Below are 12,360 nucleotides of genomic sequence, written 5' to 3'. Positions count from 1 at the left end.
CAGGACCTTGGCTCTGCTCACAGGTACCTAAGCACACGAGGTGTCAGAAGCACTAGAGGGTTTTGTGGAGTACTCTGGCAAATAAGTCAGCAGAGGCCACTGCTTGGGTTTGCTCACCATTATTACAGTTTTAGAATTATCTCTCATACTACATTTGTCTACACACTATGCAGCCTTCAGAAACCGTACAGACTTGGAGATTCTCCCTCTAACAGGGCAGGCGTCTTTGGGAAATTCTCTTATGGCCAAAGCTTCTAGGCCTTTCTGGGTTTGGCAAGCATCCAGAATTGTTCATTTCTAGGCTGATGCTAAATGAGAATCACATTTCTGCCCTACCAATTACTGTGAGGTAGTAGATAAACTTCTGCCTCTGAGTGCTGGGATTAAAGGTGTGCACTAGCATGCCCCACTGAAAATAAGTCTTTTAAAGAGAGAGCTCTGCTTCCCTCCTCAGGGAGGAGTGCTGCATACTGAGGCTGTTACCTTAATGAAGGTGGCAGGATTAGAAGTCACCGTGGGAAATCACAGGCTTTCAGAAGACACATACGTGTTCTGATGGCCTGAAGCCACTGGTGACCTTTGCCTTTGCTGGCTCTGGTGCTCAGAGGGCATTTGTGACTCAGTCCTCATTCCAGGAACTGGGAAGAAGCACTGAGGAAGTCATTTGGGTTGGGATTTTTAAATGTGTTGTTTTCTAGCAGTTCCGGGGATTGAGCCCAGGGCTTGTGCAGCCTCTTTACCAATGGGGGACATACATAAAGCTGTGTATCAGCACCATGACTTTGTTTTTTAATGAAAAAAAATCTATGTGGTCTCTTTATTTGGCCTTCTCTGACTGGACTTCTGTTTTATGTCTACACACTATACTCACAGTGATCCTGCATGCTCCTAAAATTGAGAGAAAATGATTTGTGGAAGGAGTACAACAAAAATACCTAAAATTTTTGGTATATGGATTTTTCCCATTCTAACTCTATTCTCTGAAGTTGGAGGGAAAGGGACAGAGGGACATATTCAGTGTAGAAAAATCCTAGTCAAGCAGGCTAGTACTTGCTGGAACACGCTGGCCTTTGGTGGGGTAATTTAGCTCTCCTGTGCATTCCTCTGTATGTTGACAGCTGTAGCTTGGTATCAGAGAATGATAAAAAGGAATCTGACCAGGCTTCCAGGAGGATTATTTATCATACTTAAAACTTGTGGATCACTATCTCCTTGGGGAATATTGTATAATAATGTAAAGTGTTAATAGCAGCCTTTGAAAGGGGCATTTTTCCTTATTTTAATACTCCAATCAAGATTTTCTGTGGCTGCTCTTGTGTGCTCCAGCTTGTGTTACCAGATGTAAGACTCAGAGGCAACCAAAACCCTGTGATCCTTGACTTGGTATTAATATTTCATACATCTCCAAAAAGCCTTAAGCCCTGAGGTTAAATCTTGTACCAATGCTCACAATTGCTTAATTTCAGAGAATTCTGAGGAAGGCCGTGAGATAGTTTGTGTAGTTCATTTGGGACATCTGTAATCAGAATACCCTTGGCAGGGAAAAGGAAGTCAAAGTTTAGAACAGAGGCAGAAGGAACACCCATTCAGAGCCTGCCCCACATGTGGCCCATACATATACAGCCACCCAATTAGACAAGATGGATGAAGCAAAGAAGTGCAGGCTGACAGGAACCGGATGTAGATCTCTCCTGAGAGACACACCCAGAATACAGCAAATACATAGGCGAATGCCAGCAACAAACCACTGAACTGAGAATGGGACCCCTGTTGAAGGAATCAGAGAAAGGACTGGAAGAGCTTGAAGGGGCTTGGGACCCCATATGAACAACAATGCCAACCAACCAGAGCTTCCAGGGACTAAGCCACTACCCAAAGACTATACCTGGACTGACCCTGGGCTCCATCCTCATAGGTAGCAATGAATAGCCTAATAAGATCACCAGTGGAAGGGGAAGCCCTTGGTCCTGCTAAGACTGAACCCCCAGTGAATGTGATTGTTGAGGGTAATGGGGGAAGGATGGGGAGGGGAACACCTATATAGAAGGGGAAGGGGAGGGGTTAGGGGGATGTTGGTCCGGAAACCGGGAAGGGGAATAACAATCGAAATGTAAATAAGAAATACTCAAGTTAATAAAGATTAAAAAAAAAGAGAGAGAGAGAATTGCCTGTGCTTTAGAGAAAGGTTGCGAATTGAGAATCGGAGCTTTATGTGTATTTTCTGTGTCTGATTGTAAGCACAGAAGCAAAACCAGTTTATAGGGGGCACAGGGGTCCTAACTAACCTGTTACTTTAAAAAAACAAACAAGCATTTATTATACCACACATTTAAAAGATATGACAGAATAAACTGTAAGCTGTGGAGGGCTGTTTCCCTGGTACATTCAAGGCCCTGGGGTTAAGTGCTAGCACTGGGGAGAAAAACAAAAGCACAAACAACCAATGATTTTTGGCATGAAATACCCTAGGGAGTTAGCAAACTGACATTGTTCTGTTACCAAGCTGAATTTTACTGTCTTCCAGCAGTTCTGTGTAACTGGTGAAGAGTGGGTTACAAGTACATGTTGGTAGGTGACGGTAGCAACCTTTGTCCTTCATGAGAGGAATGAAATAGGAATGATCTATGATGCCTACTCAAGTCTCGTGGAAAATTTTCTTGTTAATGTTTTATGTTTGGTGAGTCAGAAATGCAGGCCCTTGTAGAGTGTAACTGATTATAAGCACTTGAAATTACAGACTTCTTTCCAGGGTAATGATTTTTGCCATTCACTCTTTCGTATGATTTTTTTTTTTTTTGGATCATTAAGAATGTTGGACCATTTCTGAGTCTTTAATACCCCTCAAACCATCCGTAACAGCATCTGGGTGGGCAAGTATTTCAGAGAAGTTCGTGATGGGATAGTATAAAATGCTCAGAGTAGAAAAAAACAAGTCTTAACACCTGCCAAGGTGATCCCATATATATGCAAGCATTCCTGTGTGCACGAGTGCACAGACATACACACACACACACACACACACACACACACACACACACAGAGAGAGAGAGAGAGAGAGAGAGAGAGAGAGAGAGCGAGCGCGAGCGCGAGCTAATGAATATACGTCTGCCTCGGTATGATGGGCATGATGGGCTACTGTGTCTGAAGTCACAGTTGGTCAACTTTGGGATATCAGGCTTACAGATACTGACTGGAAGACACAGATCTGGAGCAGATGGCTAAGGTTGGAATTGTAGAGCTCACAAGGCCCTGCAGTAATTGGGACTGCTGAGTGGTCGTCACCCCACAGCACTACACACAAGTATGAGTCAGTAACTCATTTATGAGACCTTTGTTATAAAACTGACATTAGGCAGGAATCCCAGCCCAGTTCTTCTTTTTTTCTTTTTATTCTTTTATTGGATTTTTTTTATTTAAATTTTAAATGTTATCCCCTTTTCTGGTTTCCCTTCCAGAAATCCACTATGCCATCCCTCCTCCCCCTGTTACTATGAGGGTGCTCCTTCACCCACTCACTCCCTCTCACCTCCCCATCCTGACATTCTTCTACACTGGGGCATCAAGCCTTGGCAGGGCCTCTCCTCCCATTGATGCCCAGAAGGCCACCCACAGCTACATAGGTTGCTAGATCCATAGGTCTATCCCTGTGTACTCTTGGGATGGTGGTTTAAACCCTGGCAGCTCTGGGGGGTCTGGTTGGTTGATATTGTTGTTGTTCTTATGGGGTTGTAAACCCCTTCAGCTACTTCAGTCCTTTCTCTAACTCCTCCACTGGTGACCTTGTTCTCAGTTCAATGGTTGGCTGCAACCATCCACCTCTGGCAGAGCCTCTCAGGAGACAACTATATCAGGCTCCTGTCATCATGCACTTCTTGGTATCTACAATATTGTCTGGGTTTGCTGTCTGTATATGGGATGAATCCCCCAGTTGGGGCAGTCTCTGCTCCACACTTGGTCTCAAGATTTCCTCCATGAGTTTTTTTGCTCCCCTTTCTAAGAAAGTCTGAAGCATTCACACTTTGGTCTTCCTTCTTCTTGAGCTTTGTGTGCTTTGTGAATTATATCTTGGGTATTCCAAGCTTTTGGGCTAATATCCACTTATAAGTGAGTGCATACCATGTGTGTTCTGTAATTGGGTTACCGCACTCAGGATGATATTTTCTAGTTCCATCTAGTTGTCTAAGAATTTCATAAACTCGTTGTTTTTGATAGCTGAGTAGTATTCCATTGTGTAGATGTACCACATTTTCTGTATCCATTCCTCTGTTGAAGGGCATCTGGGTTCTTTCCAGCTTCTGGCTATTATAAATAAGGCTACTATAAACATAGTGGATCACGTGTCTTTGTTATATGTTGGAGCATAGGGTGTATGCCCAGGAGTGGTAAAGCTGGGTCCTCAGGTATTAATTACTATGCCCAATTTTCTGAGGAACTTCCAGACTGAATAAGTGGTTGTACCAGTTTGCAATCCCACCAACAATGGAGGAGTGTTTCTCTTTCTCTACATCCTCAACAGCATCTGCTGTCACCTGAGTTTTGATCTTAGCCATTCTGACTGGTGTGAGGTGGAATCTCAGGGTTGTTTTGATTTGCATTTCCCTGATTACTAAGAATATTGAACATTTCTTTAAATGCTTCTCAGCCATTCGATATTCCTCAGCTCAGAATTTGTTGTTTAGCACTGTACCCCATTTTTAATAGGGTTATGTGACTCTCTGGAGTCTAACTTCTTGAGTTCTTTGCATATATTGGATATTAGCCCTCTATCTGATGTAGGATTGGTAAAGATCTTTTCCCAATCTGTTGGTTGCCATTTTATCCTAATGACAGTATCCTTTGCCTTACAGAAGCATTGAAATTTTATGAGGTCCCATTTGTTGATTCTTGATCATAGAGCATAAGCCATTAGTGTTCTGTTCAGGAAATTTTCCCCAGTGCCTATGTGTTCGAGGCTCTTCTCCACTTTTTCTTCTATTAGTTTGAGTGTATCTGGTTTTATGTGGCAACAAGAATGGATCGATTTGCAGTCTTCTACCTGCTGACCTCCAGCTGAACCAGCACAGCAGCATTTGTTGAAAATGCTTTTTTCCACTGGATGGTTTTGGCTCCTTTGTCAAAGATCAGGGGACCATAGGTGTGTGGATTCATTTCTAGGTCTTCAATTCTATTCCACTGATCTACCTTCCAGTCTCTGTACCAATACCATACAGTTTTTATCACTATTGCCCTGTAATACAGCTGGAGGGTAGGGATTGTGGCTCCCCCAAAAGTTCTTTTATTGTTGAAAAGAGTTTTCACTATCCAGGGTTTATATATTTTTTTAAATTCCAAATGAACTTGCAAATTGCTCTTTCTAATTCTGTGAAAAATTGACTTGGGAATTTAATGAGGATTGCATTAAATCTGTAGACTGCTTCTGGCAAGATGGTCATTTTTATTATATTAATCCTGTCAATCCATGACCATGGGAGATCTTTCCATCTTCTGAGCTCTTCTTCAATTTTTTTCTGAAGTTCTTGTCATACAGATCTTTCACTTGCTTGGTTAGAATCACACCAAGGTATTTTATATTATTTATGACTATTGTGAAGGGTATTGTTTACCTAATTTCTTTTTCAGCCTGTTTATCCTTTGAGTAGAGGAAGGCTACTTATTTCTTTGAGTTATTTTTATATCCAGCCCCTTTGCTAAAGTTGTTTATCGGGTTTAGGAGTTATCTGGAATTTTTGGGGTCACTTATTTTGATTCTTCCTTGCCAATTTGTATCCATTTGACCTTTTTGTTGTCTAATTGCTCTGGCTAGGACTTCAAATACTATATTGAATAGGTAGGGGGAGAGTGGGCAGCATTGTTTAGTCCCTGATTTTAGTGGGATTGCTTCAAGTTTCTCTCCATTTAGTTTGGTGTTGGCTTTTGGTTTACAGTATATTGCTTTTACTATATTTAGGCATGGACCTTGAATTCCTAATCTTTCCAAGACTTTTACTATGAAGGGGTGTTTAATTTTGTCAAATGCTTTCTTAGCAACTAATGAGATGATCATGCGATTTTTTTTTCTTTTGAGTTAGTTTATATAGTGGCTTATGTTGATGGATTTCCCTATATTGAACCATCCCTACATCCCTGGAATGAAGCCTACTTGATCATGGTGGATTGTTTTGATGTGTTCTTGGATTAGGTTTGTAAGAAACTTATTTAGTATTTTGGCATCAATATTCATAAGGGAAATTGGTCTGAAGTTCTCTGTTGGGTCTTGGTATACTAAAGGTGTAAGTGTAATTTTGGCTTCATAGAATGAATTGAGTAATGTTGCCTTTGCTTCTATTTTGTGGAATAGTTTGAAGAGTATTGGTATTTGGTCTTCTATGAAGGTCTGATAGAATTCAGTGCTAAACCCATCTGGTCATGGTCTTTTTTTGGTTGGGAGACTTTTAATCACTGCTTTGATTTCCTTAGGAGTTATGGGACTGTTTAAATGGTTTATCTGATCCTGATTTAACTTTACTACCTGATATCTGTTTAGAAATTTGTCCATTTCCTCCAGATTTTCCAGTTTTGTTGAATATAGGCTTTTGTACTAGGAACCAATGACTTTTTGGATTTTCTAAGTTTCTGTTGTTATGTCTCCCTTTTCATTTCTGATTTTGTTCATTTTGATCCTCTCTCTGTGCCCTGTGGTTAATCTGGCTAAAGGTTTATCTATCTTGTTGATTTTCTCAAAGAAGCAGCTCCTTGTTTTGTTGATTCTTTGTATAGTTCTTTTTCGTTCTACTTGGTTGATTTCAGCTCTGAGTTTGATTATTTCCTGCTATCTACTGCTCTTGGGTGTATTTCTTTCTTTTTGTTCTAGAGCTTTCAGGTGTGCTGTCTAACTGCTAGTGTATGTAGTTTCTAAGTTCTTTTTGGAGGCACTCAGTGCTATGAAGTTTTCCTCTCAGCACTGCTTTTATTTTGTCTCATAAGTTTGGGTGTATTGTGCCTTCATTTTCATTAAATTCTAAAAAGTCTTTAATTTCTTTATTTCTTCCTTGACCAAGTTATCATTGAGTAGAGCATTGTTCAGCTTCCATGTGTATGTGGGTTTTCTGTTGTTTTTGTTGTTATTGAAGACAAGCCTTAGTCCATGGTGATCTGATAGGATGCATGGGATTATTTCAATCTTCTTGTATGTGTTGAGGCCTGTTTCATGACCAATTATATAGTCAGCTTTGGAGAGGGTACCATGAGGTGCTGAAAAGAAGGTATATTCTTTTGTTTTAGCATGAAATGTTCTGTAGATATGTTAAATCCATTTGGTTCATAACTTTTCTTCGTTTTACTGTGTCTCTGTTCAGTTTCTGTTCCCATGATCTGTCCATTGATGAGAGTGGGGTGTTGAAGTCACCAGCTATTATTGTGTGAGATGCAATGTGTGCTTTGAGCTTTAGTAAGGTTTCTTTTATGAATGTGGTGCCCTTGCATTTGGAGCATAGATACTCAGATTTTAGTGTTCATCTTGGTGGATTTTTCCTTTTTGGTGTGTGAAGTGTCCTGCCTTAATTTTTTGATAACTTTTCGTTAAGTCGATTTTTGATAACTTTTGGTTAAAAGTTGATTTTATTTGATATTAGAATGGCTATGCCAGCTTGTTTCTTGGGACCATTTGCTTGGAAAACTTTCTCCCAGGCTTTTGCTCTGAGGGAGTGTCTGTCTTCGTCACTAAGGTGTGTTTCCTGTATGTAGCAAAGTGCTGGGTCCTCTTTATGTATCCAGTCTATTAATTATTGGGGAATTGAATCCATTGATGTTGAGAGATATTAGGGACCAATGATGGTTGTTTCCTATTATTTTTGTTGTTAGAGGTGGAATTATATTTGTGTAGCTATCTTCTTTTGGGTTAGTTGATAGATTTGCTTTTTCTAGGGTGTTGTTTCGCTCCCTGTGTTGGAGTTTTCCATCCATTATCCTTTGTAGGGCTGGATTTGTGGAAATATATTGTGTAAATTTGGTTTTGTCATGGAATATCTTGGTTTCTCCATCTATGTTAATTGAGAGTTTTGCTGGATATAGTAGCCTGGGCTGCCATTTGTGTTCTTTTAGCGTCTGTATGACATCTGCCTAGTATCTTCTGGCTTTCATAGTCTCTGGTGAGAAGTCTGGTGTAATTCTGATAGGTCCACCTTTATATGTTACTTTACCTTATTCCTGTACTACTTTTTAATATTCTTTCTTTGTTTAGTGCATTTTGTTTTTTGACTATTATGTGATGGGAGGAGTTTCTTTTCTGGTTCAGTCTATTTGGAGTTTTGTATACTTCTTGTATGCTTATGGGCATCTCTTTAAGGGAGGGGAGTTTTCTTCTATGACTTTGTTGAAGATATTTACTGGCTGTTTAAGTTGGAAGTCTTCACTCTCTTCTATACCTGTTATCCTTCAGTTTGATCTTCTCATTGTGTCCTGCATTTTCTGGATGTTTTGGGTTAGGATCTTTTTGCATTTTGCATTTTGACTGTTGTGTCAATGTTTTCTGTGATATCTTCTGCCCCTGAGATTCTCTCTTCTATTTCTTGTATTCTGTTGGTGATGCTGTGTCTATGAATCCTGATCTCTTCCATAGGTTTTCTAGCTCCAGGGTTGTCTCCCTTTGTGATTTCTCTATTGTTTCTATTTCCGTTCTTAGATTCTAAGTGGTTTTGTTCAATTTCTTCACCTGTTTGGTTGTGTTTTCCTCTAATTCTTTTAAGGGATTTTTGGGTTTTCTCTTTAAGGGCTTCTACCTGTTTACCTGTGTCCTTCTTAAAGTTTTCTAACATCCTCATGAGAAGTGATTTTAAATCAGACTGTTGCTTTTCTAGTGTGTCGGGGTATCCAGGTCTTGCTTTGGTAGGAGAACTGGGCTCTGAAGATGCCAAGTGGCCTTGGTTCCTGTTGCTTAGTTTCTTGCACTTGCCTCTCGACATCTGGTTATCTCTGGTGTTGGCTGGTCTTGCTGTTTCTGACAGTGGCTTGACCCTCCTTTAAGTCTGTATGTCAGCACTTCTGGGAGACCAGCTCTCTCCCACTAGGATTTGGGCACCAAAAGCTGTGGCACCGGGTCAGTTCAGGGTGCAGATGGAAACAAAGGATCCTGTCCCAGATTGCTCCTCAGTTCCCATATCCTGAAGGCTCCAGGCATATCCCTCTGTGCAGAAGTAGTAGTTCTGTCTGTGCTCTCAGGTGTGTCAGCATTCCTGGGAGACCAGCTCTCTCCTGGGGTTCCAGGTTCAGAGAGCTGTGGCACAGGGTCAGCTCCAGAATTAGCAGTTCTTACTTCTTAAGGTTGGAATACAGGACTTGGAAAGATCAGCTAACAGTTTTGAGGACACATGAGGAGCATGTGATTCTAGGTCTACCGTCAGTGTGTTCCCGCTGTCTTTATTGAAAGTTTTTCATTATTTTAAGAAGCTAATAACCAAAAGTGCACCTTTCATTACAATTAACTGCATGCACACTGCTGGGTAACAGATGCCTGGAACATTTTAATCTTGTAAAAGTGAAGGACAACTAACTGTCGCTTCACTGCCCCTCCTCCATCCTCCTGTCTGTTCCTAGAACTTGGACTACTGTTTCATGTAAGTGGGCCGTGTTTGCTTTTTATTTAACATTAAAATCCCAGGATATTTAATTCAAAGGTGAATGGACCCTGATCCTTGAGATGGGCTAATTGGTAGGATCAAGCTGGGGCAGCTGCAAGCGGGGTTGGATCAGACATACTGGATGAAGGTATCTTTATCTTTCTTAGAAGCTCATCTACATACTTTTTAAAAAATGTATTTATTTATTATATACGAGTACATTGTAGCTATCCTCAGACACACAAGAAGAGGGCATCAGATCTCATTACAGACGGTTGTGAGCCACCATGTGGTTGCTGGGAATTGAACTCAGGACCTCTGGAAGAGCAGTCAGTGCTCTTAACCACTGAGCCATCTCTCCAGCTCTACATACTTTTGATAAGCCACCAGGGCTTTAGAAATGGGCTGTTGGATGGCATAAATTTAGGCCACACGACCACCACCCTTCACGCAGACCAGGATATCCATACCGGCAAATTGCTACTTGCCCAGAAGCAGAAGGGCTCCAGTAACATATACTACACTGAGTGGCTTGATCATTTCCAAGGCATGTCAGTTTGCCTTGCTGGGCCATTTCCTGTTCACAGTGCAACACCACTGTGGCTGTCTTCTCAGCTCAGACCTGCACAGACTGCCATGGACCCTTGTATGGCATAGATGCCAGTATGAGCCTGTTTTTCTAGTTTTGACTGGCTCTTTGCACTTAACATAATACCTTTAAGGTTTCATCCATGTGGTAGCTTGTGACAGGACTTCATTTTTTAAAGCAGAATAATGTTCTAGTGCATGTGTGTATCTTATTTTCTTTTTTGTTGTGTATGAATGTTAATGTTTGTGGGTGCACATGTAGGTATGGATGTTCACACATGAGTGTACATGTGTGTGGAGGATAGAGATCAACCTTAGGAGGGAAATCATAACCATAACCAAAAAGGAAGTTGGGGAGGAAAGGGCTTTTTCTGCTTACACTTCTAGAGCACAGTCCATCATTGGAAAAAGCACAGTATCTCCAGCGGGGCTGGAGCCTGTAGGCAGGAGCTGATGCAGAGGCCATGGAGGGGTGCTACTTACTGGCTTGCCTGGTCTGGCTTGCTCAGTATGCTTTATTACAGAACCCAGAACCACAGCCCAGGGACAAAACACCCACAGTGGGCTGTGGCTTCCCCCTTGATCACTAATTGAGGAAATACCTTACAGCTAGATCTCATGGAAGCGTTTTCTCAACTGAGACCCCTTTATCTCCGATGACTCAAGCAGCGTCAAATTAGACAGTCCAGTGTTATTCTTCAGGTGCATGCACCGTCTTTTTTGAGACAAGTTCTCTCACTGGTCTAGAACTTGACAACTAGGCTGGTAGAGCCCTGCTGTCCTCAACTCCTCAATGCAAGGATGACAAGTCCGCACCACCACATCACTTGCTTTTTAATGTAGGCCTCTGAAGATGGACCTGAGGTCCCTGACTGCAGATTTCCTTTATCTGTGCTTTCATTGATTTATTCCCATTTCCTGACTGCTTTGTTGGATGTTGCAATAAGTGGGATGTGTAAACATCACTTTTGAGCCTCGGTGTTATTTCCCAGCCATGGGACTTCTATAACAGTATGAAGAACCTCATACTGTTTTCATGTGCTGAGATCATTTACTTGTCTCCACTGGTTTAAACAAGTTCCAGGTCCCTGCATGTCCTTTACTGGAGCTCTGATAAGATGGTTAAATAAGGGTATAGAGGGAGGCTGGGGTGTAGATCAGTGTAAGCTGGACCCTCAGTATCACAAACTGGAAGTGACTGCTCATGCCAGTAATCTCACCACTTGGGGTTGAGAACAGGAGGATCAGAGCTTCTGCATCACCCTCAACTACACAGTGAGCTTTAGGCTAGCCTTTGCTACTTGAGACCCTGTCAGTAATAGAAAGGCATTGTTTCATGTGTTTCTGAGTAGATGGTAACCTAAGAGACTAAGTTCCCTCAGGACTTCATAAGAAGAATGTAGGTAAGGTCAGGTCAGTTTAGAAAATTGATCCAAGGGGTCTTTGAACAGTAGGGTCTGTTATGGGCCTGTGTTCTCAGCTCTGCTCAGGATGCTGAGGTGGAAACTGACAGTGTGGTAGTCTAGGCCTTAATTCTTTGAGCTGGTTCAAGTTCAGCAGAAAAGGACACAAAGATTATCAGTCCTCTGTTACTTTAGTTGGTTGGTTCTCTGCTGGTGTTGGATTCTGGAAGGTAGATGGGAGAGAGGATTATCAAGAGCTTTCTAGAATGTCAGGTCCTGGGCCTTCTTGGCTGATGAATTTCTGTGAGAAGTGCCTGCCCCTTCCTTTGTCCTCAGCTTCCTGCACTTTGCAGGCTCTGCTGGGCATGTGAAAGAGACAGCAGGAACCATAAGGCCTGCTTCCCAACCTTCTGCATACCAGGAGCTTACTTTGTATCTTGGGTGCACAGCTCTTGCCTCATTTTTATAACCTGTAGATGAAATGATCAGCTTAGATTGTGGGCTTTGAAAAGGAACCTCTGACACCTTAAGAGTTCTGCTGAAGCATGGACCAGTGTGTCACCCTAGGTAGAACTGGCTCTGCATACCTTGTGGGGCTGGCTCCACCTCAGAACCATCGATTGCCTTTTCCCCCTTGAAACTTTTCAAAGAGCTACATGGTTCTGGATAATTGCTTATCTCCTGGAGTAGGGAATATCCTGGAGAATGTTATTTAACATGTCTTCATGATAAATAATGTGACTTAAGATACAGTTCAAAGAACATTATATCCCAGA

General features: G+C 41.7%; 1 protein-coding gene across 7 annotated transcripts in view; it reads left to right on the top strand.

The window, feature by feature from the left end:
* The window catches only part of Sptbn1 (spectrin, beta, non-erythrocytic 1), a 199,833-nt gene that overhangs the window by 79,563 nt on the left and 107,910 nt on the right, over window positions 1-12,360 (top strand). The window contains exons 3-4 of one of the 7 annotated variants that reach the window (XM_087583673.1): window positions 5,064-5,071; window positions 10,209-10,229. Of the exons in view, the coding sequence (XP_087439799.1) occupies window positions 5,064-5,071; window positions 10,209-10,229 (29 nt within the window). 7 annotated transcript variants of the gene reach the window in all.

This window comes from Rattus norvegicus, chromosome 14 (assembly GCF_021556685.1).
Source record: "Rattus norvegicus strain SHRSP/BbbUtx chromosome 14, alternate assembly SHRSP_T2T, whole genome shotgun sequence".
In the NCBI taxonomy this organism is placed as follows: domain Eukaryota; kingdom Metazoa; phylum Chordata; class Mammalia; order Rodentia; family Muridae; genus Rattus; species Rattus norvegicus.
The sequence above is the reverse complement of the archived record's forward strand: the minus strand, read 5'-3'. Positions and strand labels throughout refer to the sequence as shown.